Raw genomic sequence first — 27,548 nt, 5'->3', positions numbered from 1 at the left:
TACCACCAACGACAACCTCTATCGGGCCGTATAGGTGAGGGAAGCGAGTCCCTTTCTTCATCCGGTCTTTGCTATTAAGCGAGATCTCAGATTTTTTAGAGGAGCAGGAAAGCCTTCTCTTTAGAGCATAGTTTTTAACAACTACTGCCGCTGCCTGCAGTCTGTATGAGATTCCAGCGTTCGTTCCCCCTGCTGTCCAAATGGTTATATCATCGGTATAAATGCTGTGCTTTACCCCCCAATTTTATTTAGTTTGTGGGATAGTCCTCTCATTGCAAAACTGAAGAGCATAGGAGAGCGGACTGAATTTTGAGTGGTCCCCTTACTGCCAAGCGCAATCTGGTTTGAGGAGAGCCCTACAAAGCTTATAGTGGTCTTTCGTTTGCTTAAGCATCTTTTGAATTACAGTGGTCCTTTGATTGCTTAAGAATCTTTTGACATCGTTGCAGCACTTGATGCCTCCTCCGGCCTCACGGACGCCTTTCATAACCACTTTATGCTCAACGTTCTCCAAGGCCTTTGTAAGATCCAGCCTCAAGATTACCCTGCCCCCTTTAGTGCCGCCGGGATCATCAAGTATATCGTGTTTAAGCCTTAACATAACGTCCTGTGCGCTAAGAACATTTCAACAAGCCAGAGTCCCTCTCTCTCCATGTAGCGCGAGACTCTTGTCTGCACCACCTTTTCCATGAGCTTGCCGAAGCAAGACGTCAGAGAGATGGGTCTCATGTTGCCCAGATCAAAGCTTCTGCCTGACTTAGAGATAAGTAGTAATTTAGAGATTTTCCATTCCTCCGGTAATTCGTCCCCGTCCCAAATCTTGTTCACTAGCTCAGTTACAAAAGTGATAGAATTATCACTCAAATTCTTCAGAGTGGTGTTGGTGATCCCGTCAGGGCCTGTAGCCGATTTCTTTTTCAGGTACTGTAACGCTGCCCACACCTCTGCAACCTCGAATGGAGAATCAATGCTTCTATTTTCTCCGCCTTCATATTCCGGTAGTGCAGAGCCTGGGTCTTGACAACCTTAGCATAGCATGTCCTCATTACTCCGTTTGAAATTACGCTTAATTTTATTTGGTTTAGCCTGGTAGCCCTCTTGGATTTGGTTGCATTAATCCTATACCTGAGAATGACCCTGGTTTTGGATGCGCTCATATTAGACCATGCTCATCACACATCTGCATCCAGTTCTTTCGTACAGATCAGCGGCATGCTTTTCTTGTCTTTTGCTTGGCCTCGCAATTTCTGTCCTAATATTGCGATTTCATCGTTGGCTTTTCAGTTCCCTTTCCGGATCCGCTTTCTTTCTCAGGAGATTGGCTAGTTGACTGTCCGGTTGGGGCACCGCTAATGTGTCTTGGACAGTATCTGTTGCTTCCCTTAGGCCTTTACTAAGTCCTCTCTGTCATGGTTTGAAATTAGGTCAAGGTTTTGTTTTCAGGGATTGCATAATTACTCGGAATTTATCCCAGTCAGGGAATTTTCTGGCGATTTTGGGAGCTCTTCCTTTATGAAAATGGTCTATAGACTGTCTATAGACTTTTTATAGACTCTATAGACGCCCTTTAGACGGATTTTTTAATAGACTGTCTATAGAGAATCTACAGATTGAAGTCTATAGCCGTCTTAATTTCCTTTTGTCTATAGATGGTTAATAGACTACCTATAGACTGAAGTCTATAATCACATCATTTTCCTTCTGTCTATAGATGGTCCGTAGACTATCTATAGACTAAAGTCTATAACAGACAATTTTTCTTCGTCTACAGACGGTCAATAGATTATCTATAGACTGAAGTCTATAACAGTTTTATTTCCTATAGACTGTCCATAGACTGTCTATAGATCATCTATAGACTAAAGTCCATAACAGACAATTTTCCTTTGTCTATATTCAGTCAATAGATTATCTATAGACTAAAGTCTATAACAGCCTTAATTTCCTTCTGTCTATAGGTGGTCCATAGACTATCTATAGATTAAAGTCTATAACCGCCTTAATTTTCTTCTGTCTATAGATGGTCCATGGAATATCTGTAGAGTAGTCTGTAACAAACAAGTTTTCTTTGTCTATAGACGGTCAATAGATTATCTAGAGACTGAAGTCTATAACTGCCTCTTACTTTTGTGCATAGAAAGTCTATAGATCATCTATAGACCTAAGTCTATAGTAGGCATAATATTTTTTGTCTATAGGCGGCCAATAGATTTTATATAGGCAAAAGTCTATACCTGCCTTATTTCCTTTTGTCCATAGACAATCTTTAGACCATCTATAGACTAAAGCCTATAACCGCCATAATTTCCTTTCGTCTATAGACAATCTATAAACCATCTATAGACTAGTCTATAACCGGCTTAGCAGCCATTTGTCTATAGACGAACTATAGACAATTTATAGACTAAAATCTCTAACCGCCTTAATTTCCTATCGTCTATAGACAATCTTTAGACTGCATATAGACTATTGTCTATAGACCTATTGTCTATAGTTTATAACAATCCTAATTTTATCTAACAATTTATACACTGCCTTTCGACTAAGTCCATAAAATATCCATTTATTTTTGCACTGCATGCTGAGTAGAACTGCATCGGGCCGCCGCGGTGGTTAAGTGGTTATGGCGCTCGGCTGCTGACCCGAAAGACGCGGGTTCGTTGCCAGCCGCGGCGGTGAAATTTCGATGGAGGCGAAATTCTTGAGGCCCGTGTGGTGTGCGATGTTAGTGCACGTTAAAGAACCCCAGGCGGTCGAAATTTCCGGAGCCCTTCACTACGGCGTCCCTCATTCCCGGAGTTGGCTTGGGACGCTAAACCCCCACGAACCTAACTACATCGGGTGACCGCAACTATTGTCAGAGTCATCCGCTTCCTTCGCTATTTCAGGAATAAAAAAATATCGTCCAACGGCAATGCAATACCTTCCTGTATATTGTTTTTAGAAGCTTTGAAGAGCTAATTTTTCTTAATCCGCGACGCATATTGAGAATATAATTAAATAATCTTTAATGCTGACAGGTAGAGCGAGGAAAGGCACCCACTTCTGAAGTAAGGGTGCTGCAAACTGTACTACATCAAACGAACATGTACACACTCTCCCTTAAAGGAATCGCTCGAGAATATACCAATACATCGTTCAATCGTTACTGTCCAACACGCTTAATTAAGAAGCATTTGATCAGTGACTGTACATTTATTTCTCCTTAAACCCTCCTGTAAAATAAGGGGGCACAACGGGGGTGAGAATTCAAGGATGTGCCCATCTCTGAGAAACATGATTAGAAGAGTCTCAAAGATCATGGTTCTCTGCGGAATTAAGATATGCCATTTATACCTTTGCAGTTTGCCTTCACGTGAAAAAGTGCTGCGACTCAACAATGAGAAACCCAGTATATTTTCGTTCTTCGCCGTACACCTACTGCATCGGAGGCGATAAAACGCTGTTGTCCATACCGGTTTTCCAAACACGAGCACACGCCAAAAAGACGTTAGGAGGAGGAGGAGGTAAACTTTATTAAAGAAAAGGTCTTTGGCGCTGGTTGGGGTGACGTTCCCCTCCCCGCTGTGGGCACCTCTTCTAGGCCGGACGCCAGGTGGCCGACCGACGATGTCGCTCGGCGACCTCTTCGGCCCGCTCCGTGACTCGGAGTTGAACCTCCGGGTCCGAGCTGAGCAGCGCGGCCTCCCACTGCAATTATGTAGAGAGCTGCGGACTGTTCGACGGCTTGTCTTGAGGACATGAGTATAGGATGTGGGGTGTGTCTGCCTTATGGTGCCCACAGAGAGAACAGATGGGGCTGAACTGCTCTGGGAACCATATGGAGTACATGTACGGATTAAAGAAAGTGTTTGTTTGGAGCTGCCGTCAACTGACTTGTTGTGTTTTACTTAGAGATCTATGTGGGTCTGGGAATATTTGTCTTTCTTTCTTGAAGTGGGTAGTAATTTCTTTGTAGGTCGTCATTCGCTCCTTGGCCGACCTGAGCTCGGGGTAACGCACCTCCCGGTTAACTACGAATCCTCGGGCAAATTGGTGCGCAGCCTCGTTTCCAGGATGGCCCGAATGGGCGGGGACCCAGATCAATGTGATCTGGGGGGTATTGGAGATTTTTTGTAATATATTGATGGCTGCTGAGTGGGCCCTTCCTTTGCAAAAATTTCGAATTGCGGTTTTAGAGTCGCTGATGATGTATTTGGCGGCGGTGGAGGTAATTGCTAAAGCTATGGCAGCTTCCTCGGCCTCCTCCGGAAATTTTGTTTTATCGATTGTCGCCGATACGACGGGAGAACATCGATGATCGACAACTGCCAGGGAAAAGGCGTCTCTGTCCGCATGTTCTGCCACGTCCACATGCGCCGTGTCTTTCTGAACTGAAAATCTTTCGTGAAGTTTTTGTGCTCTAGCCTTTCTTCTGTCTGTATCATAGTGTGGATGCATGTTTTTGGGCAGAGGATGGACTATTAAGTGTTCGTGCACGAGTCTTGGAATTGGCAGGGTGTGTGCACGGATGCCTTCATATTGTATTCCTGCCTTCTTTAGGATGAAACGTCCGGTTTCAGTGCCTGATAGTCCTTCGTATTGTGCGGTGAGGTGTGCTTCCATCATTTCCGCTAAGGTGTTATGAATTCCTACCTGTATTAGTTCTTCATTTGGGGTATGACGAGGGAGGTGCAGCGCAATTTTGTAGGATTGTCGAATTAGAGAATCCACTTCGTCCCTTTCTCCGACAGTGAGGGTGACCTATGGTGTGGAGTAGATGACTCTGCTAAGAACGAAGGCCTGGATTAGTTTCCTGGTCTCGGCTTCTTTAACTCCTCCTCGCCTATTCGCGATGCGACTGATGAGGAAGGAGATTTGGCTGACGGTGTTTCTCAGCTTCTTAATTAGTGTGTCGTTTTTTCGGTTTGACTGTATCAGCATTCCCAAGATTCTTAGTATTTTCACTTCTGGGATGGCTGCCCCTTCCGCGTATATTTTGATCTCAGGCGCTTTATTTATTTTTTTTGACGCTTTGGGTGTAGGATGAGGAGTTCAGATTTTTGGGGGGAACACGCAAGTCCCGCGGCTTGTGCCTCCTCTACTACTACATCTGCCGCTTGTTGTAGCGTATCTTGTATCGTGCCGGTACTCCCCTTGGTGGTCCAAAGGGTGATATCGTCCGCGTAGAAGGAGTGTTCTAGGTCTGGAATTTTGGCGAGTTCGCGTGCCATTTTGATGAGGGTTATATTGAATAAGAAGGGGGAGAGGACCGATCCTTGCGGCGTTCCTCTGTCTCCTAAAGTGAAGGTGTCGGATTTGATTGTGCCAATTTGAATTTTAGCCGTTCTATCGGAGAGAAAGTCCTTGATGTAGTTAAACGTTTTTTCGCCTACATTCAACGGTACACAACACCTCAGACGAGCTTACAGAGGCACACTTAACAATGCAGAGAGGCCGGCTTTCCCGCACCAAAGCAGGAAGAACCATACTTGATCGTTTAGGACTAGGCATACAGTTGCCAACCCAAGATACCAAAACACAGATACCTAAACGCATCGCTAAGGTAATAAGAGTTAAGCCACTAGCTAAGAAATGCATCCTGCTCACCACGAAGGGCGAAGAAGGGCTAGGGCAAAAGCTCTACACAACATATACAACCAAGATGAACATGCAGTATATGTAGATGCCGCAGAATATCCCCAGAAACAAGCGTTCGCACTAACGGCGGTGGATACGCAAGGTAAACTGATAGTCTCCGGCACTACCATAACGAACTCCTCGGAAACGGCACAAGAGGCGACAATCGCCCTTGCTATCATTAACACAGAAGCTACTACCAAACTCAGCGACTCTAAATTTGCCATACGCAATTATGCGAGGGGCAGAATTTCTCAGGCAGCAATGAGCATATTGGGTCAAACCAAAGACTTAGACAGAAATACAACTGGCTTTGAAGCTTTGTTGGGCTTATTGAAGCGCCCCAAAAAGTAAACTCTGATGTTGCCAGCAAAGCTTCAAAGCCAGTTGTAATTCCATATGTTCACAGAACTGCACATAATCTGAAGAAGATAGCAACCAAGCATGGTGTCCCACTCGTTTTCTCGGCTCCCTGCAAGCTGAGTCGCCTTCGCGCCCGCATTGGGAGACTTCACGCCAGAACGAAGCAAGGTGGCTGCGGCGTGAAACACAAGAACCGCTATTTAGATTGCCAAGTTTGCGTTGTTTATCAGATTCCCCTGACATGCGGCAAAACCTACATAGGCCAGACGGGCCGATGTTTGAACGTGCGAGTCCGAGAACACGAAAGACCAATTGAAAATCAGGAGCAACGTCATTTACCCATGCACTGCTTAGAACATAAATGCAGGCCCCTGCTCCACCAAGTTAAGATCCTGCGCAAGTGCAGTAATGAAAAAGCACGTGAACTTCTTGAGTCATATTATATAAAAAAGAAGGGACAAGCATGCATCAGTGACACATCAGTCATACTTTACAATAGGGAGGCACGTTTTCTTGATAGTATGTTTATGTGAGCCACGCCTTTTGTTTTTTTTTCTGTTCTTGGGTTGTTCTTTTGTTACGCTGCTGATACCCTGATGCGCCTGCGCAGGTATGGTATGATATATAAGTGTTTTTTCTGGAATAAACCTCAGTTGTTAGTTTGCGCCTGTCCTGTCTTCTTACATGTGATTGTCTAGAAAGCGCAACCAATGTTTCCTATTGCACCTGTTTCGGACCGGGACTCTTGAGTCCGGCTGCTGGTGCCGTTGCCACCTCCGCTGCGACTGCTGCTGCGTCCGCTGCGGCTGCTGCTGCGTCCGCTGTCCAGGGACTGGAATTAGCTCGAGCGGTCCTGCCTTCGGGTGGATGGTGGGTCGTCGCAGGTCCGGGATTCGGATCTTGACTGGTGCTCCGATGTTTTCGTTTGGGGTCGTTGAAATCGTTTCTTGCAACTCTTATCTCCTGTGCGGTGCCCTCCGCCGCAGACAATGCAAACTGGGTCGCAGATTTCTTCCTTTAGGTGCTGGTTGCCGCAGTACGGGCACCGTTGTTGCGGTGGCTCCGGACATACGTCTCTTCTGTGTCCGACTCTTCAGCAGTTCATGCACGCCTCTACTTTCGGAATGAAGGGGTAGACTGGGTACAAGACTCCGAAGTAGACGATGCTATCTGGTAGTTCGTCCGCGTCGAAGTGGAGCAGAAGGGACTTCGATGTTCTTCCCATGGTTCGTGCTTGTACGATGTCAATGTTTCTTTTGCGGAATTCTGTCACCATTTCTTGGGGAGTTTCGCCATCGTAATCCCGATAGATGATGCCTTGCAGGGCCCTGTCCGGAGGGGCGATGTACGACGTCATGACGACGTCTTTGCCTTCTAACTTGATTTGCTTGACTGCGACGTAGCGTAGTGCGTTTGCCTGCACCGGCGTCGACATGGTGAAAACATTTTTTGCAGAATTTGTTCGAGATTGGTCTTTATCAGCCTCGGTCGCGGTGCTGTCGCGATCGCGTGCCTGATAGACTTCTGGGTGTAGCGCGTGAAGTCGACGCCACCCGTTGGTCTGTAGATGATTTTATTGTCCTCCTCCGGGAGTCGGGGAAGCGGTTTCTTAGGATGCAGTGGAGGGAGAGGTTGCGCCTGCGGCTTCTCGGTCTGCTTATTTGGCTTCTGATCTGTTGATGACTCAGCTTTGGGGCTCTTATTGCGGTAGGAAACAATCGTTTTCCAATCGGTCGTATTGAATTCGACTGCGGAGGCGTTAGTCTCAACTACGGCGTACTCCATGACTGCCGCAGAGGCGTTCGCGCCGCGCTAGGACTGGCGGTTGGGTAAGTTAGGGCGCCGGGGCGACGCTGGCTTGAGACCGTCGGAGCTCGGTCACCCGAGCTCCGATTTGCTTAAAAGAGGTCTTGAAAGGTGCCTTATACACTCACGCTTCTTTTCCGTGTGTCGGCGTCGGCGTATCCTGGTGTTTTCCTTTGCAGCAGGTGCTCGAACACGGAGCACAAACGAAGCACATGCGTCGCCGTTGGCCCCCTAGCGGGCAATCTCTTTTCGTTACAGCTGCTGTTCGTGTTCACAAGTTCAAAAGACGTTATGCTATGCAGCATTATTATTATTTGAAAAGGGCGCCACATACTATTCGATGGGAGATGCGGCGCGCATGGAATAAGTAGTAAGGTTTCGGTTTTGGTTTTCGCGAAAGTAATAAGGTTTTTAAAGCGCGAGTGGAGAATTTATGCTTTAAACCAAAGGCCCTTTGTGTTCTTGGATGCTAGAGCAAGCTACACTTGGCAAGAGTGCAACCAATATAGACATGACCGTGAAATTGGTTTGTTTCACTTTTTGCCCATTTTGCCCGGAGTCGGCGGAAAATCATCCGGGCAGCAAACGACCGTGTGTGCCGGTGTGTCGGGGTCGGCGGAGTTTTCTCTCGTGAATTACGTTTTGATTGAAATTCAACTTAATCGTCCATTTACGGTAAGTCTACACGATTATTTTTATTCATTTGGTCTCCTTAGCCACTCTAAGCAGTGCTGTGTGTGCAGAGGAGATTATGTGCGCAGCGACAAACTTCCTATCAACGTTTGTAAGCGGCGTTTGCAACACGTTTGTGTGAGCAGCGGCAGCCGCCATGTTCTCGAATAATGCCCTTACATCTGTGCCGCTATGTCTTTCCTAACGCGCGGAAAGGCACACGGTGCGAAACCCGGGACGGTAAGCCCTCCTCGCGAGCTCTCTACTGGCTTTTCCGTGTTGAAAGGTAGGTGCACAGCCAGAAATATCGCTTAGCCCGTGAGTGAAGGCCGAAATGAAACTATGCGTTAGAGCCGTGTGAGCACGATTTACTTGGCATCTGCGGAAACGCACAATCAAGTTCTGAGGTGGATTACATTTATTTTTTATTCTTTGTGTTATCGCCTGTCGGGACCATGGAGTGCTGTTCATTGAGAGGTGTGCATTAATTGCTTGTTTGTTGTAGCCGCTCACTCGGCGCGCGTCGTGGGCAGCGACGTTTCACCGAATATGTTTTGTAACGCTATTGACTACAGCTCGAGGCGTTTGTCAAAGTTGTAGTGAAGCGGCGGTGGAGGAATGCTAAAACAGTGATGGCTGAAAAAAAAAGTGGTTGCCGGCGCAAATGGCGAGCGTGTACAAACAAGCGAAGAACCTACGAGCTGCATCCCGTCTCCCCTTTCGTTGCACACGTATGGATTCGTCCATCCCTGTTATCCGAGCCAACCGCCGCCGCTGGCCTGCGGGCAATTCATTTCGAAAGCTGAGTAAAGGTCGCCTCGAGAAGAGATGGCTTACATTTCGTTCCGAGAGGCTCGTTCATGAACCCCGCTTACGCGGGCACAAATTTCTTCAGTACCAATTGTGCGAGAGGCAGAGTATGCGTTTCTCATCTCAGACTGCGCCCCGCCGCGGTGGCTCAGTGGTTAGGGCGCTCGACTACTGATCCGGAGTTCCCGGGCTCGAACCCGACCGCGGTGGCTGCATTTTTATGGAGGAAAACAGCTAAGGCGCCCGTGTGCTGTGCCATGTCAGTGCACGTTAAAGATCCCCAGGTGGTCGAAATTATTCCGGAGCCCTCCACTACGGACCTATTTGTTCCTCTCTTCTTTCACTCCCTCCTTTATCCCTTCCCTTGCGGCGCGGTTCAGGTGTCCAACAATATATGAGACAGATACTGCGCCATTTCCTTTCCACCAAAAACCAATTATTATTATTATCTCACACTGCTACATTACAAAAACGCCAATGTAACTTGGCGCTTATTTGCGCCACGAATGCAATTGTGCTCGCGCGGTTTTTTTGTGGCCGCGCTTTTTGATGAACACGTTAATTGTTTAAATGAAATAATTCTTACTTTGAGCGTGTTCGTTGCTTTCGTTCATTTTTCTATCAGCGTTAGTTTAGGGTACCTGCATGCAAGTGTCTCCTTTTTACTGCTCTGTCCGGGCTGCATTTGAAGTAAGAATTAACTGAATTTGAGATGGTATTTCATCCTTACAATAATGAGCTTGTTGTCTGAAGCTCACGTCTGGTTCTGAAATGGCGCTGCTGCAACCACTATGTGCTGTTTGAGTTTTTCTGGATAATGAACACATCATGGAAGCGCTGTAACCCGCTTGTTCCAAAGAGCGCAGGCTGGTGTATGAGTATGCTGTTTCGTCTTAGTGTTTCAAGTTGTGGGCGCAAAACCGTGGCGAACTGGTTCGCAGTCTGCCTGGTAGGTTTTGCATGGCTTGTGCCCGTTTGAGTATCGGCATACGTACCAGGCTTCATGCAGGGTATGTTGAAGCGCTTGTTCAATAGCGGGTATAAGAATAAATGCTTGAATATTCTCCAGTTGGGATCCTTTTGCAAGGAGCATTGAATGTACGTTTTATGGGGCAGCATTCGCAACAGCTCGTAGCGAGTCAATGATGATAAGTGGCACAAGTTTTCTAAGTATTCTATTCCAATTAATGTAAAGGGAATGCATACAGAGGTTGGTATTCGCAGTAGGTATTTAGTGTAGAGGTAGAGTGCTGATGGGAATGTGGATATTAGTTTCAATGTTTTGTGACAGCCACTTAGAATTTGTCGTGCATATTTACTGAAATGATGAATCCAGCGCGATGGCTCAGTGGGTATCGTGTTCTTCAGATGCTCAAGTTACGCCAGGTCGTCAGTTATGTTATGTAAAGCTACGTCAAGTTATCGTCACCACTGCAAAGTAGCGACGATAACTGCAAGCATCACATAACCGTCTCTGCCTCTGTGCAGATTGCCCACTGTGCAGCCGTACTTCTCACTGGTCATCGCACGTGCCCTGAAGACAGACGGTAGTCTCGAGCAGCAGACCAGGAAAGCGTGGTCGTCGGTGTCACCCGGAAATCTGGCACAGCATCAACGGTTGGCTGTGGGCTATAAAAGAAGATTCCTTCCACTGGGACCTCACTTGGCAGCGGTGACTGTAACTGCGAGCATCATGTAACCGTATCTGCCTTTGTGCAGGTTTGTGCATAATTATGCCTCACTCAATGTGATTTTGTTTTCTTTTTATATCGTCGCTGCTGCTAAGTGGATGAGTTTTTTGTAAAAGATCTGAGCATACTATAGCTCGTTGTTGTGCTTGCCGTCTTCCACTCACTGTAAGCAGCTTTGCAACATGCTTAGAGTGCAAATTTAATTTTCATCGTGGTGCATGTGCGGGAATAACAGAAGAATCTTTCAATGCTAAGCGCGAAGCCAAAAAGAAAGCATGGAAATGTGACTCTTGTCGAGGCAACCACAAGGGCACAAACATCACAGAAAATCCGCAGCATTATTCCGACGTGATACTCAGATTACTGCAGAGTGAAACGAAGCTTAATGCTCTTTTGCCTTTGTCAAAAACGTTTGATGCATTTGAGTCGCAAATGCAGTTGCTCTCTGATAAGTTTGACGACTTTCAGAACCACCTGACTGTTCAAGAAAAAACTACAAAACAACTAACGAAGCGAGTTGAAGGGCTGGAAGGGCTGGAACAATGTAGGTAGTGATATAACTCAGCTGAAGCAGGACCTAGATGATTTGGGGTGGCGTAGTCGCTTTCTAACCCTAGAGCTTCATATATTGACTGAAAACCCAGGATGAGGACTTGCTAAGCAAAGTAAATGAGATTGTAGACAAGCTGTAAGTTAAGGCTATTACACAAGACGACATTACCGCTGTGCATTACCTACACAGGGCTGAACTGACGAAAACAGTTTAAACCTTTTCAACATGCACTTTGTAGAAGTTGGTGCCTCAAATGATTTCATGGTAAATTATCGTGTGAACAATACATGAATGTTCAATTTCCTCAAGCTGTATTTCTCGCTCCAACTTGCGCTAAAGAAGTCCTCAACATAATCATGACGCTGAAGGACAACTGTGCATCAGCCTACGATGATGTGAAAGTTTCCCCCGTGAAAGCTGTGGCCGCACTGATAACTCCAGTCCTTACGCATATATGCAACTGCATACTTCAAGTAGGGATATTTCCAAACCAAATAAAGCTTGCGCGTGTTCCAGCTTTTCATAAAGGTGGTGCTTTTGAAGACTTGAAAAACTATAGACCAATGTCAATGCTTTCAGTCTTTTCAAAAGTTACTGAACACATGATGAACAAAAGAATTGTCGATTTCCTCACTCTGCATAACTTGATAGTAAAAGAGCAGTTTGGATTCAGAAAGAATAAGGCAACTGAAACTGCCTTACTTTATATTAAACAGAAAATTCCTGACAACATTAAGAAATGAAAGCCTACTTTGGGTTTATTTCTTGATTTCAGGAAAGCCTTTGATTCTGTCCATCATGATATATTATTAATAAAGCTACCTTACTATGGTATCCAAGGTACACCACATGTCATGATGGAAAGCTGTTTAATTTGCAGGGAGCAATACACCACAAAAAAGAGCATCGCATCCGATCGAGGCACTACTAAATCCAGATTTCCATAGGGTCCATTCTAGGGCCCATATTATTCTTGATATATATGAGTGATATTGTAAACACCCCAGGCTGCTTTGAAATGGTAGTACATGCAGATGACACTAATGTATTTCTTTTCAGGTTGCAATGAAATCATCGTTTACAGGGAAGCAAATGAATGGCTTCACTATTTATACTTTTGGTTAGCCTTTAATAAACTAGGCCTAAAGTTAAACAAGACGGAATACCTGATTTTCAAGCCTAAAGGTAGCAAAAAAGATAGAGTTCAAATTGAAGTTCCGGAATAACATTATCAACCAGTCTAAGAGGATTTGCTTTCTAGGTGTTATCGTTCATGAAACGTTTCTCTGGAATTCGCACACAGAAGCTCTCTGAATTGAACTTTCACGTGTTTTTGACATATTAAACCGGTTGTCAGTGAAGCAACAAACTTACTATACTCTCTTTGATTCACGTTTAACATATTGCTCCCGGGTATCGTCAGACACAACACAAATAAACCTTGATTAGCGGCACCCTCTTCAAAAGCGCTCAAAATGTGGTATCCGAAAATTCCAAAAATAGAAGATCGCTTGCCATACTTTAAGATGACCTATGACATACTAGAGATCAGTAAGCTATTCAAATATGTTATTTCTTTAATCGTGCACCAGTATATGTTACACCGTTCAAATATTGAAATTCAATACAAAAAGAAACACACTCCAATCTCCTTAGGGAAGATAAAATACAGGTGCCCCGATCTCGCACCAACTATGGTGATTTGAGATTATGTATGCATATAGCAAATTTATTGAATCAATATCCAGACATCTTTGAATTATTATCAATCTGCCCATCGCTACCTAAAGAAAACACTAAGACATGTACCTAATGGAATACTAAGTCAAAGAATTTCTTTTGTGTCATGGATGATATTTCGGTGTGTTGTACGTGTAAACAGTATTCGGGAATCTCTAAACCTTTTTTTTTTCATATACAGAAGCATGCACACAGTCCTCAGGGTTGTCCATTTGTTTTGTTTTGTGTGCATGCATACATATTGGTTGTTGTACGATGTACTTTACTGCAAATGTGTTCGAATAGGCCTATAGGCACCCTGCGCATCTAACTCCCGCGCGACGCGCGCGCCACTGGCGGCGGCGCGCGCGTCCCTGTCAGGAAGGCGGGGGCAGTCTGACAGCTCGCGCTGTGTTGCGCGCGCCGTCGCGAAGCAGTTGTGCGCCTCCTTTCCGAGCACAAAATGGCTAATAACAACAGCAGGACACATTGCTGTGTAGTAGGATGCAGTAATACGTATCTGAATTCGCCTGGGACAAGGTTTTATGGATTCCCGACGCGGCACTGGGAGACGGAACGGCGTGAGCGCTGGATTCGGCTTATTCGTCGCCAAAAGTAAGTTTGAGCTCCTTTTCTTGTTCTCATACCATGCTGTAGACATAGGGACTCGTTGCAGTTTTACAGTGCAGGAAAAATCAAGTTTTTTGGCACTGTCTTGATGCACTTTCGTGAACTTATATGACGATAGATAAAAAGCGCCGCAGCATCGTTCCTTGCAAACGTGTAGCGGAGTATCATGTATATTTGTTGTTATTTTGAACTATGCAGCGAAGATGGTACGGATTGGATGCCTTCGAGGAAATCAAAAATATGCAGCAGGCATTTTGTAAGCAATGCTAAATCGAATGAAGAAGGGCACCCATCCTACGACCCAAGCATCTTTCCATCAGCGTACAAAAAAGCAAGCACAAGTGGTTCGTCCGGGCGTCATGACAGGTATGCTGACAAATGTATCAACTTCGAGTTCATTAATGTGTACTTGTTGTTGTGTTTTCGGGGCTAGATATTTTCTCCAAGAACGCGTAATTGGCCTGAAAAACGACAGCAGGCACATGGGTGCATGCAGGTGCGCTTGTAAAACTATCATATGTGTTCGCCACAATCTCGAACGTCTCCATTCCTGTCGTCTTGCTGCACATCTCTTAGACCATTTTAAATGTACTACGCTGCTGTATTTATTCCCCGTTCAGAGCGGCGTGTCACAATACTTTTTTTTTTGCTCCGCCTGGTCGAGAGCTTAGTTGTTTTAATACATTGTGCTGGCGGCGGTGAGCGAAACGTCTGTTCGTTTGACGACTGACCTTGATTTCTTTTCTTTTTGCACTTCCGCTTAGTTTTGTTGCATAATATTTGCAGGCGAAAGGAAAGAGAGAGCAGAAAGCATGATCAGCAGATCGACGATGATCCTCGCCCACTGAATGCAGTTTCACCTGACGCCAACTCTCCACCGAGTGGCGGTGACGAAACTGCGTCACAAAAGAAGTTTGCCGATGTACGTAGGTTTTCCTTCAAAGCAGCATTGAGCGTTTGCAAAACTGTGAGAGGTAGCTTATTTGCGCAGCGAAAACCACTTCACCATGGCAGCCAAGCCGGTTCCGGGGACAGAAAATAGGGTGCAGTGCTGTAGACACACATAATTCCTGCACATTTCTGCAATTTGTTGCTTTCGCGATAAAGGTAGTTAAGTGCAGCTCTACCAAGCCATTCCTTAGCAGGTACAACTCACTCTCCCCGCGCTGCAATCGCGAAGGAAGGGTGCGCCAAGGCAATTCATGTCAATGCATACACAGCGTACGGCTTGGACAGATGTCTTAGCGCTGCACCCAACTTCTCTTCCTAGGATAGGCAGCGTCTTCATGGTAGAGTTTTTTCTACGCAGGGAAGTTGATTTACGGAATCTTGAAAAGGATCAGTATGCAAGCAATCCGTTAAATGTTAACAGCAGCCGCTGACCTGCTACTTTTTTTTTGTATTTCGTGCATTGCAGGCATGCACGATGACCGACATGGAGCCCGAATGCCTTTCTGGGGAATTTACGTTCATCTCGACAAGATCAAATTGCAACGCAAGTTGCTATGTGCACCACAGGACTTCCACCACCGCTGAACTCGGAACCTCATGTGATTCAGCTCAATTGTGCGACAAAAACGTGGGCACTGTGAGGAAACAGCCGTACTTTGGAGGTTTTAGGGCACTCCATGGTAATGAGGCTGCGCTGCAATCCTTCACTGCGGTGTCATTTCAGCTTTTTTCGTTGCTCCTAAGTGTTCTTCCGCCAGGAACGCAAAGGTTAAGGGAGCTTTCCGTTGAGGACAAGCTTCTTTTGTTTTTGATGAAGCTGAAACATTGCTTGCCGTTTTCGTTTCTCGCTTCACTGTTTTGCGTGCACAGCACAAAGGCGTCCAGGGTATTCAAGTCTGTTCTTGTGAACATAAAAGTAGCAACGAAAGACTGGATCTATTGGCCGTCACGACTAGCAGTGCAGCGCACAATGCCGCCGAGCTTCAAAAGGCACTACGATACGTGCAGGGCTATTATAGATTGTACTGGAATAGAAACCGAAATGCCGCCAGATGTGGAGACACGCAACCTATGGGTTTCCCACTACAAGGGCAGGTACACCCTGAAGTATTTAATCTGCATCGCACCGAATGGTGCAATAACTTTCGTATCAGAAGGGTACGGCGGAAGGACTTCGGACGCGACCATCACAGTGGACGGCAAGCTGTTATCCCTTCTAGAGCCTGGCGATGTCATTCTAGCGGACAAAGGCTTTCCGGGAATTCGCACTGACGTTGGGGTGCAACAGGCGACACTTGTGATGCCCCCATTTGCGACGAGTGCCCAGTTTACGGAGTCAGAAGTCGATGCGACGTATGAGACAGCGTCTGTCCGCATTCATGTGGAAAGAGTTATCCAAAGGCTGAAAACGTTCAATATACTTTCCCAAAGAATTCCTCATGAACTGACTGGGTATGTCGATGATATTGTTCATGTGGTCGCTGTGATAACAAACCTAAAGCCAGGAATTTTTGCAAGGAACGAATGCAATGTCTCATAAGACACTCTGTTTATTACACTTCTCGGTATGTACATATTGCACAGCTCTGTTTTTGACTCTGGTAAATAAACAAATCATGAAAAAACTGAGTATATTTCATGAAAGGATTACTGCACCATTACGTGTTGTAGTATTCTTTCAGGCATGTCAGGTACTTTGCGAAGTAAAACTCCCGGAGCACCGGAATCGCTTCGGCGAGGTATTCTTCATCCCGGGAAATTTTAATCATCAGGGAATCAGCTTCCGTGTAGACGTAAAACCAGCACTGTTGAAGCTCCAGGGCGTACAGGGAGATCTGTATTTGAGCGTAGTAAGTGTGCTTTTTTTGCAGCTCCAGAGCATCGTTCTTTTGCAAATATGGCAAAAGTGTATCTGTTGTCAGCGTCTGACCTCTGCGACTGAAGGGGCACTTTATCTCCAAAAGCACAGCCTCGTTCTCGTGCGTCCTGCATTTCAGAACAGAATAATCAAATGCAGCAATGGAAGTTATTGATGTTCTGGCAAAATAGCAAAAAGGTGATATCTTGTACAAAATTATTATATACTTACAGAAAGATTCCGTCCGCAGAGCATGCTAACCACGACTCCTTGCGTGAAACAACCAGGCCGAACAATGAAACTTCAACGCCGTGTTCATTCTCAAATGCTCGGCGGGCTTCGGGCTCCATCGCGATGCCGTATCGCACGGTTGGCCCTCCGAAGTCTTGCTCGAAAATGAGGGACCTCGCTCTTCTGTCAATATTTTCTGGCCGACAGCAAAGTACTCTGTAGGCCTGAAAAAAAGCAAATAGCGCACTTCATAAATTTTGCAGGGTTCATTAAATGTAGACGTTTTTACACGGAGTTGTATGATACGCTCGGTAAAGAGGAATAATTCGTTCCAATTGTCTGGCTTGAAACAGCAAAAGAAAATTAGAGCTTAGAATAAATATTTTGCAGCCAAAACGATATTTCTGCGCCAAGGGCAAGTTTACTCACATTATCACAGTTTTGTTTGCTCACAGTGAACTGCTATTTCCAACCTTTTACTCTGGTATGCGAAAGTTCTTTTATGTCGTAGTGAGTCCTCCGAATCCCCTTTTTTTTGGTGTTTTTTTTTCACCATTGGTGGCCGGCGGGTTTTACTTAGAATTTAAGGCCCTCGGCGGAGCTCGTTCGGCTCCGCAGCTGCCATTCCAAGGACTGTGCCACTGCGGGGCCCACCCTTCGCGACGGCCAACACGCGCGCGCGGTTTCTGGTCTAACAATGGTCAAACCCGTGCGGAAGGCGTTTGCTTGACTCTTGCATTACCTCCTAGAGAGGTTTTTTACTCATGGCACATTCAACAGACGCCGAGGAATGCTAATGGATCTCTGGGAACCCTTCCCTCTTCTTGCACCTGCGATTTCCGGTCATTGACTTCGCAACTCGTCCCAGCTCACACCTGAGGAAGCCCAAATTTTGCGCAGCAAAGAATCGCTTACCTTTGTTCCAGTTATGCGCGGTATCCTAGCTCGCTTCCACTGAGCCTTGTCGTCCAGCGTCTTTTTAGACAGTGAAGGCACGTTTTCAGGGGCAACAGCAACATGTTCCTCATAAATCTTTGCCTCCACATCTGAAAGACTGGGTGATAATTTAGTACAGTAATCACATATCCTAATGTCGAAGAATCAGGGCACTTGTCCTAACTGTGTAGAAATTAAACAAACCTTGCAGTGAAATTCCGCTTTTTTAGCACAAGCTTTCCGCAAGAATCCTGCATGAAGTAGCTGGGGTACTCCTTTTCTGAACAATCCCAGTCAAAAAGTTTTACGTTGCCGGCAGGAGTTTCAGTGCGCACAGGCGCTTCACCACAGCTTTCATCCTCTTCTGCTTGTAAAAGCTCGTTTATTGGACATTTGATATCCCCAAAATATTGACGCACGTGTTGCAGCGATAACGACCTAGCAGTTGCTGAAAAAATGAAAAAAATATGAGCGGCAGATTACACAGCGGGTACATCATTTCAAGGGATAGTTTCAACAGGGAATTTCATATCGAAAACCGAAGGTGCTGCAAACGAGAATGTTATCAAGTCAGGTTTGCGCCGTTCGCTCAAAAACTGGAGTTTTCTAGTTACCTTCAATGTTATGCCGCTTGGCCGTCTTCGAAAGTTTAGGGTAAACCTTCTTAAATGTAGGAACACCCCAGGCTTGCGGTTGGCTCGTTTTAGAGAGCGTTTCACACTGCTCCAAATACACGGCAACGGCAGCAGCGTGTTTGCATTTGCCTGCGACGCCTGCCTTGCAACTGCAGCTCGCGGCAACAAGCTGTCTACTGGAAGATAGCTACATAAAAAAAATAAAGTAAGATCGCAGCGCTAACAGACATTAGATAGAAATATTTCTTACCGTTAATTTGATGGTTTTCGGTGGCGCAGTGATGCTCATCTGCGCAATGCACCGGGCTGCTACTTCGCTCCCGTCGCACGACACCACCTCTTTCACGTTGTGTACGTGTCCTGCTTCAAAAAGCTTCGTGCGTTTCTTGATGTTTGCTCCTCTAAAGAATTTTTCCGCATCGGGAATAGCGCGAAATCCCGCCTCTACAATAAGCGGCACGCCGCTGGCAGACGCCATCCCTTCGAAGTCGCGAGGCGAGCCTTCCTGACAGGGACGAGGAACTGGCCGCGAGGGGCGCTGAACGCAGCGTCGACGGTGGCGGTGCCTGGCGGGTGCAGGGTGCCTATAGTGGTTGCCACTGCTGTCAGGGGTGGGATGGCCTCATCAGGCAACAATGCCGTTAGCCTTCTCACCCAGGACAAATTTTGTATATTTTTTGTCCCAAATAAACCGTACTACTACTACAACCTGAATGATGCAGGTTCGATCCTGGTCTAGCCGGTCGCGTTTTGATATAGGCAAAATGCTAGAGGCCTGTGTTCTATGCAATGTCAGTGCACGGTAAGAAACCACAGGTGGCCGAAATTACTCCGCAACCTTTCACTACGGCGCCACTCATAGCCTGAGTCACCTTGGGTTTTTGGACCACATAAAACCAAACCAAAGCATCGACTAGCTTTCTTGAATGGGATAGCCAGGATATATATGCCTTGTGTTGTACAGCGCATTTGTATAGATGGAGTGGGAATTTTTTGTTCAATTCCTCTTATTTTTTCCTCCCACTGTACACGTCAACATGCCCGGATGACTGACTGCAGACAACAGGTCGCAAGATTGCTTCTGAGGAAACTATAGTCGGACCATTACTTTCAACATTCATTTTTATGTGGTGCATTCTTATGGTGCATGTATTGCATATTCCTTTCCTGCATAGCTTTGAAACAAACTAAATTGTAAGTATATTGATCGTCATGTCATTTGTGAAGACCGTGTGGTGACCTTTTTCAGCAGTTGTAGACTGTCTATAGGCAGTCTACAGACATGGTCTATTAAGGTTTTTTAGACAGAGCTCTATAGACTGTCTATAGACAAATGTCTACAGCATTGCCAGGCCACATAACTGTGGCATGTATATACAGTCTATAGACCTATGTCTACTGGACCAGTAGTCTTGTCTATAGACAAAAATCTACAGGCAGTGTATGGCCTAAGTCTATAGATCATCTATAGACTGCCTATAGACCTGTGTCTATTATCAGTAGACATTTGTCTATAGACGGTCTATGGACAGAAGTCTATAGGAAGTGTATGGCCTTAAATATATGAATCTTCTATAGACTGTATATGACACCTGTGTCTATAGACTGTCTATGGACCTATCTACTTTCAGTAGACATTTGTCTATGAACTGTCTATAGACAAAAGTCTACTAAAAGTGTATGGCCATAAATATATAGATTGTCTATAGACTGGTCTAAAGGATTTGTCTATAGACAGTCTATAGACTTCTTAGACTAAAGTTCATAGACAGTCTATGGACTGTCTAAAGAAATTTTTGTAAGGGTTCAGCTGAAGACTGGTGATCTCCAGCAAATAATGATCACTCCGAAGTTCTGTCCAGCGTTCCTCCACTCAGCATTGCCACCTCTATGTGCTAGAGTAAGAACTCGAGGCGTGCCATTATTGATGCTGTTCCCTGATCTTGTAGGAGCTGTCAGGTCCGTTAAGATATATATGCCATTTATTAGGATGGCTTCTGGTAGTCTTTTTCCTTTGTTGCAATGAGTATTGTAGCCCAAATCCGGATCCCTTGCATTAAAATGCGCGCATATGAGGAGCTTGCTATTTCCCGCAATTTTAAGTGCGTTTTTGAAGAGGATGTGAAGGATGCCTCCCGCTGTTAGGGGAGCTATAGGTGTTAAATACAAAGTGGTTTTCCTTTTTTTGGCTGCCGGAGCGAATTTCGGTTAGAACCACCTCTATCTCCCCGTCGATAGGATGCTGCGTGACTGCAGTATTATGCTCGACCAGAGTGGCAACTCTGGATTTCGCCCCTTTGGAACTCTTGAAGCATCTGTAGTCCTAGAGACCAGCTTTTTGCGTGTTGGTCTCCAGGAGAGCAATCACTAATCGGGAGCTGCATGGGAAGTAGATATTTGTTGCAAGCCCCCTCTTGCCCGTGTACCCCCACAGTTCCACTGCCAGACGACGCAGCCCGCAGTTTTTCCGCTCTTATTTCTGTTCGACATTGTGTCTACCCCTATCTGCTCCAATGACATCCTCGTCGTAAAGCCGGCGCATGAGCCAGCCTAGACTTCCCTCAATACATAGTATTTTAGTTTGCAAGTTTTATTTCCTCTCTCCATTCTTATCTACCGATTCGTTCACGACCTTAATGTCTGCCGCGAGCCTGGTCAAGCCTCCTGAGCCTATCATTCCAGCCCTCCTCTTACTGTGTGGGCATCGCTCTCTGCTCTCCTCTTCCTCACTTGCCGACGGGAGCCCCCCCCCCCCCCCCTCCCCATAAAATTAGATCTTCTAAATGCTTAACCCTCCGCCTTAGCTCTGCATTCTCCTTTTCAATCTTTTCTAGTTTCATCATTAGCATATTATTTTCCCTGGTCATTTGCTCTAGTTTGTCCTCTAGGCTTTGCCCTGTTACCTGGGAGAGCTTACCGTCAGGCTTGGCTGGCTGTGCCCCGCCTTTCAGTCCCCAGGGGCCGTCCGAGTCTACTCGCTGCGCCTTGCCCGACGTTCATACTCGAAGGGGTCTTGCTTAGCCTAGGCGTGCGCTTCAGCTTGTCTTGGGAGTCTGGATAACACTTCCTCGTGATAGCAATCTTGACGACGCTGTTCCCTCTGGCGGCCGATTACGATCTGAGACTTGAGCGTGATGGGGTCCCTCCCCCAGTTTCTCTCAGGCTTTCAAGCCTATTTAGTAGAGAAATATGTCCTGCTTTGGGTAGACTATTTTGTTGTAGCTTCTTCTCCCATTGGTTGCGTCGCACAAGGTACGGAGTCCTGAAGATTTTTGGACCATTCTTGTCTCGCAGTTGATGTTGTCCCAGGCATAGTGCGCACCTAGGAGTGCATTTGGGGTCGCTCAGAGGATTAATCATGGCATATGCCGTGCATTTGCGTGTGTCCGGATTCGGGCACACATCCGCCCAATGCCCAAAACGTCCGCAGGTTACGCACATTTAAAATTTTTTTCTTAAACAGGCCACACTTCACAAAATTCAGAAGAATTGTTGCAAATTCTTCTCCAAGCCTCCTGGCTTATACAATAGTCGGGTTACCTGAGCAATTTATTCTGAGCACTTCAAAGTCCGATATGCCGACGGGGATGCCACAAATTACGTCTCGGCAGGAGGTCTCCGGAGTGGTCAGGTACGATAAAGCCTTAGCCTCTCCTCCCGTATACTTGAGAACCTGTATGGCCTGATATCTTCTCGCTCTCTCTTCACTTTCGGTGGCTATCATAATGGTATGATTCTTGGAATTGACTGTTATTTGGTCCCCGCGCATCGCTTCGTCCGTCAGATCAGCGGCGGCTGCTATAAAATCCGTGAGTTCGGTGAGCCCAAAACCCTGAGTGATTTTATCGATGCCGCCCTGAGGACGGATTACTGCTTTAGCCTATCCCTTCAGTGTAGGTTGAGCCCCATTGGACCGAAGGGCGAGCTTATTTGAGTGTTTTCTAATTCAGCAGTTTCGCCGCTCGCCTGTCTAGCTTTCGTGGCAATAGCGCAAACAGGACAAGGGACCAAGACGAGTAGACACACACAGCGCTGACTTCAAACAACTTTATTGGGAAAAAAACACATCAATTTATACATGCACTTATTGCCGTGTCATCACAATGCATGCACAAAACTCAGTGTGAACGTAGGTAGGCCAGTTCTTTTTTCGATAGTTTGACTGAAGGAGTGCTAGCACAAGAACTTCCTAATCCTAGCTATCTTTTCTGCTTCTATAATCTCATGAGTGCACTTGTCCTTACTTTTTCCTACTAAAAAACACTTGTGTAGTAACGGCCTGCACTTATCACATGCGTTGTAATGTTTGACTAGCTCTCCGTGATTTTGGTTTTTGTTGCGTACATTGCGATTATGCTCACGGAGGCGGTCGTTGAGGCAGCGACCAGTTTGACCTACATATTGGCGCCCAAAAGAGAGTGGAATCTGGTACACTACCCCAACCTTGCATTCAACAAATGGAATTTGATGCTTCTTCGCGCATTGATTGGACACAGGACGAGCACATTTGTTAACCTTGCGTAGGCTGTTTATCTTTTCAGGGGCAGAAAAAACAACTGACACATCGATACGATTAGCAATGCGCTTTAGATTGTGAGAGATGGTATGCAAGTATGGAATAACGGGGACATTGGTTTTCTCTGTCTCTCCAAGGGCACATGCGCACCATTTTGCAGCTCAGTGTTCAGCTTTCTCAGCAAACTTTCCGCTACTGAAATCTGAAGAAGACCAGGATAGCCAGCATGCGATAGCCTACAGCACTGTTGTTGCAAACTTATATACATCAAATGCGGACAAGATTTTCGGAGGGCATTTTGAAAGCACAGGTTCGGTATCGCTCTTTTTACCAGTTTAGAGTGGGCAGATTCGAAGGGCAGGAGAGGCTTGCTATTGCGGGGTTCATAAGCCCAGCAGGTATGACCAGGGTGAAAGATGATGCTAATGTCAAGGAATCTTAGCTTGTCCTAAGAGGGCAGTTCAAAAGTTAGAACAAGCGGTTTAAAACTTTGTCTGAGCATAGTTAGAATGTTAAGGGTCTTGGATTCAAAGGAGTCATGGTCACTGCCAATAAAAATCAAGAAATCGTCAACGTATCTAAAAACTTTGGCAACCTGCATATTGTCTAATCTGTCTTTGACGGCTTTGTCAAGTTTGGCTAAAAAGAGGTCACTTAAAATCGTGGCTATACAGGAGCGAATACAAATTCCTTCTTTTTGAAGATGGGGCTTATCATTCCACAGGATAAAGGTGGACCTCAGATAAAAGGTTAAAAGTTCTAAAAAGCTGCTAGCGCTGATACCTGCTGAGTTTTGAAAAGCAACGATTCCAAGCTGGTCAGTGCACTCTTCAACACAGTTTAGTAACTTATCATGCCGCAGTGAATAGTACAGGTCTTTGATGTCGACAGAAAAAGCGCGAAGGTTATCACATTTACCCGCCTGCATAAAATCAAGAACTTCGCTAGAATTTTTTACGAAAAACGGATCCTCTGTTTTTAGCAGGCTGAGCTTACATTGCAAGAAACGAGACACCTGTCTTTTCCACGTGCCTTGTTCAGACACGATTGGTCTAAAAGGCCTCTCAGGCTTATGGGTTTTTGCACTGAAAAAAAAAACATGAAAGAAGTCTTGTTTTGCGTCTGAAATGCTCTTAGAGAGGCTACACAAGTTGAACTTGTTACACAATTGTAACGCAGTTGCCTCTTAACTTTAGCTACCTTAATGCCCTCATGGCAAGCGGACACGGAAGACACAGCACTATCAGCTTTTGACTTAAAAAGTTCTGAGGATAAAAATGCAAATCCACCTTCTTTATCGTATTGACCAGCTTAGAATAGTTGCTTTTCAAAACTCAGCAGGTATTAGCGCTAGCAGCTTTTTAGAACATTTAACCTTTTATCTGAGGTCCACCTTAATCCAATGGAATGAAAAGCCCCATCTTCAAAAAGAAGGAATTTGTATTGGCTCCTGTATAGCCGAGATTTTAAGTGACCTCTTTTTAGCCGAACTTGACAAAGCCGTCAAAGACAGATTAGACAATATGCAGGTTGCCAAAGTTTTTAGATACGTTGACGATTTCTTGATTTTTATTGACAGTGGCCATGACTCCTTTGAATCCAAGGCCCTTAAAATTCTAACTATGCTCAGACAAAGTTCTGAACCGCTTGTTCTAACCTTTGAACTGTCCTCTCATGACAAGCTAAGATTCCTTGACATTAGCATCATCTTTCACCCTGGTCATACCTGCTGGGCTTATGAACCCCGCAATAGCAAGCCTCTCCTGCCCTTCAAATCTGCCCACTCTAAACTGGTAAAAAGAGCGATAGCGAACCTGTGCTTTCAAAATTCCCTCCGAAAATCCTGTCCGCATTTGATGTATATAAGTTTGCAACAACAGTGCTGTAGGCTATCGCATGCTGGCTATCATGGTCTTCTTCAGATATCAGTAGCGGAAAGTTTGCTCAGAAAGCTGAACACTGAGCTGCAACCTGGTGCGCATATGCCCTTGGAGAGACAGAGAAAAACAATGTCCGTTATTCCATACTTGCATACCATCTCTCACAATCTTAAGCGCATTGCTAATCGTATCGATGTGTCAGTTGTTTTTTCTGCCCCTGAAAAATAAGCAACCTATGCAAGGTTAACAAATGTGCTCGTCCTGTGTCCAATCAATGCGCGAAGAAGCATCAAATTCCAATTGTTGAATGCAAGGTTGGGGTTGTGTACCAGATTCCACTCTCTTGTGGGCGCCAATATGTAGGTCAAACTGGTCGCTGCCTCAACTACCGCCTCCGTGAGCATAATCGCAATGTACGCAACAAAAACGAAAATGACAGAGAGCTAGTCAAACATTGCAACGCATGTGATAAGTGCAGGCCGTTACTAGACAAGTGTTTTTTAGTAGGAAAAAGTAAGGACAAGCGCACTCGTGAGATTATAGAAGCAGGAAAGATAGCTAGATTAGGAAGTTCTTGTGTTAGCACTCCTTCAGTCAAACTATCGAAAAAAGAACTGGCCTACCTACGTTCACACTGAGTTTTGTGCATGCATTGTGATGACACGGCAATAAGTGCATGTATAAATTGATGTGTTTTTCCCAATAAAGTTGTTGGAAGTCAGCGCTGTGTGTGTCTACTCGTCTTGGTCCCTTGTCCTGTTTGCGTTATTGCCACGAAATATGAACCAACAAGCCCGAATTTCCACGTTGCTCTCTAGCTTTCTTTTGTCTCAGCTTCTTTCTCAGAAACGTACTTGCGTCTAAGTTTTATCTTCCGTTTTTCTCCCTCCGTAGCATGCAAGCCCTCCCAGTTATCGATATTTTCTTCACTTGCTTGTATTTCGGTGAAGATGTCCCCTCCATTCCCTGGTGGGCGCCCTGTCAACGCCCGAACGCAACCATGTACAATGCGGCTGCTTGTGGGACCGACGCACAGATCACAGAAGAATCCTAAAATTCACGCATAAATCAAACAATTCTTTATGCAGTCCTGTTGGCGCACCCTCTCGCATCCTCACAGCCAAATTTCAGCACATGGAAACCTTTTGGTGCACCGATGGAAGCTGACTTCGCCGGAGCCCAACGCAAACACGTCCGTTCCCGCCGGCGGCCAACGCAGAATCCAAGATTGTGAGGCACTGCTGCCGTTTTTGATGATGGCCTCTGATTGAATGGCACGTACCTACGGTCGGGGATTGGCCAGGGTACAATGTTGATACAAATACACACATGGGTAAGGAGTGGAATAATTGGATAATTTTGTGAAGAAGGCGCAAATTTGGAGGAAAAAGGTGAAAGGAAAAGGAAATGTAAAAGCCGTCAATTCACATTTTAGCATAAGAATCGACCTGATACAATTATATTCCCGTGAATTAAATCGCACATAGATTTCAAGGCATACCCCTTGGTGCTTACCCCAAAGGAGAGTAGTATCGGAATAGATTGAGGGAGCCCCAGTCGAGCAAGGGGGAAACCCAAGTATGTTCTAGGGAGTGTAGTGAGCCGCCGGCAAAAGAGGAAAATGTGATCAATAGACTCTATTTCGCCACAAGACTCACAAAACTTGGTCAGCGATAACCCTGATCGGCATAAATAGATGTTTAATCGCGGTATTCTGCAACGCAAGAGGGTCATGGACACCTCAAATTTCCTCGACGTGCACATCCGCACTCTCCAAGGAAATGCCAGGTGTTAAAAATCCGAAAGAGCAAGGAGAGTCTCATGGCTCAAGCATTGGAGGCGCTGGAACCGTTCGAAGCGTGCTGCAGTCAAGAAGACAGTATTGGGTACGATTGGGACGATAGGTCCCCCAAGGCCGGACTTTGCTAAAAAATCAGCCCTCTCATAATAACCTGAGAGATATTGCAAGGAATTCAGGTAAACAGGGGTATTGTCTGGGGCCTGAAATGAGTAACTCCAATCGACAGCCATTCAGTAAATGCCGAGGGCTGCTTTTTCATCTTGCTAGGAGGCTTCTGTAAAAACGGCTATATGGTCAGGAAAATTATCCAGATACTCATCAATAAGCCCTTTTAGTACACTGGGAAGCAGATCTTTCGCATTCCCTGGGCACGAACACCGGAACCCGCCACCTACATAAGCCGCTGTATTGCTGGGGCCATTTGGGGCACGCCACCGCATCGGAACTCGTCATGCAATCGCCCTTTCTTCACCTACTGCAGGTTAGTTATCCACCCTGTGCCGCTTCCTGCCGCTCTAGTGACCCGTTCTTGCTAGCGGTGTTGTGCCCCATTGACGCCATTGACTGTTGCAAAAGGTTGCTGTATATTGCTTGCCCCTTCTGCCTCAACGTCCACCTGACTTGTCTTCTGCTCATGTTATCTGGGGACGTCGAATTGAACCCAGGCCCGACCGAAAGCAAAGCTCCGCCGTCTCTAGAATCAATTTCCGAAGCCATATCACGCATTGAATCCTCTCAGAGCACTGTAATTGCAGAGCTTGCCTTGATCCGTTCTGCTCAAACAAACATTGAAGACTCGGTCCGCCGTCTTTCAGCGCGGGTCGAAACACTGCAAAAAACAGTCGAATCTAATCCGGAAAATGTTGCTGCATCTGTA

General features: G+C 45.8%; 2 protein-coding genes and 1 long non-coding RNA gene across 3 annotated transcripts; 2 read left to right on the top strand and 1 right to left on the bottom strand.

Annotated features, from left to right (window-relative positions):
* The first annotated feature begins 8,378 nt into the window (after positions 1-8,378).
* LOC144105632 (uncharacterized) lies at positions 8,379-27,034 on the top strand. Its single transcript, XR_013308840.1, has 3 exons — positions 8,379-8,463; positions 10,759-10,989; positions 25,959-27,034. It is a non-coding gene; the product is annotated as an uncharacterized LOC144105632 (long non-coding RNA).
* On the top strand, positions 13,570-16,403 carry LOC144104325 (uncharacterized). Its single transcript, XM_077637255.1, has 4 exons — positions 13,570-13,848; positions 14,062-14,229; positions 14,650-14,785; positions 15,281-16,403. Exons 1-4 carry the CDS (start codon positions 13,697-13,699, stop codon positions 16,352-16,354), a joined length of 1,530 nt encoding a protein of 509 aa, XP_077493381.1. The 5' UTR covers positions 13,570-13,696; the 3' UTR covers positions 16,355-16,403.
* On the bottom strand, positions 16,473-18,845 carry LOC144105051 (uncharacterized). Its single transcript, XM_077638260.1, has 6 exons — positions 18,725-18,845; positions 18,454-18,661; positions 18,044-18,287; positions 17,819-17,957; positions 16,904-17,127; positions 16,473-16,800 (listed from the first exon to the last, which is right to left on the bottom strand). The coding sequence occupies exons 1-6, from the start codon at positions 18,761-18,763 to the stop codon at positions 16,473-16,475; spliced, it is 1,182 nt and encodes a 393-aa protein (XP_077494386.1). The 5' UTR covers positions 18,764-18,845.
* Positions 27,035-27,548: the final 514 nt, after the last annotated feature.

This window comes from Amblyomma americanum, chromosome 9, assembly GCF_052857255.1.
Source record: "Amblyomma americanum isolate KBUSLIRL-KWMA chromosome 9, ASM5285725v1, whole genome shotgun sequence".
Classification (NCBI taxonomy): domain Eukaryota; kingdom Metazoa; phylum Arthropoda; class Arachnida; order Ixodida; family Ixodidae; genus Amblyomma; species Amblyomma americanum.
This window is presented reverse-complemented; position numbering and strand designations above follow the sequence as displayed.

What these genes read in the sequence shown, in the direction of transcription:
- LOC144104325 (XM_077637255.1), top strand. Translation starts at nt 13,697, where the DNA reads ATGGCTAATAACAACAGCAGGACACATTGCTGTGTAGTAGGATGCAGT. An exon ending in TCGTCCGGGCGTCATGACAG is followed by an intron (nt 14,230 to 14,649) that starts GTATGCTGACAA and finishes TAATATTTGCAG; the next exon opens with GCGAAAGGAAAGAGAGAGCA. An exon ending in CACAAAAGAAGTTTGCCGAT is followed by an intron (nt 14,786 to 15,280) that starts GTACGTAGGTTT and finishes CGTGCATTGCAG; the next exon opens with GCATGCACGATGACCGACAT.
- LOC144105051 (XM_077638260.1), bottom strand. Translation starts at nt 18,763, where the DNA reads ATGAGCATCACTGCGCCACCGAAAACCATCAAATTAACG. An exon ending in CGAAAACCATCAAATTAACG is followed by an intron (nt 18,662 to 18,724) that starts GTAAGAAATATT and finishes TTTTTTATGTAG; the next exon opens with CTATCTTCCAGTAGACAGCT. An exon ending in TCTGCGGACGGAATCTTTCT is followed by an intron (nt 16,801 to 16,903) that starts GTAAGTATATAA and finishes TCTGAAATGCAG; the next exon opens with GACGCACGAGAACGAGGCTG.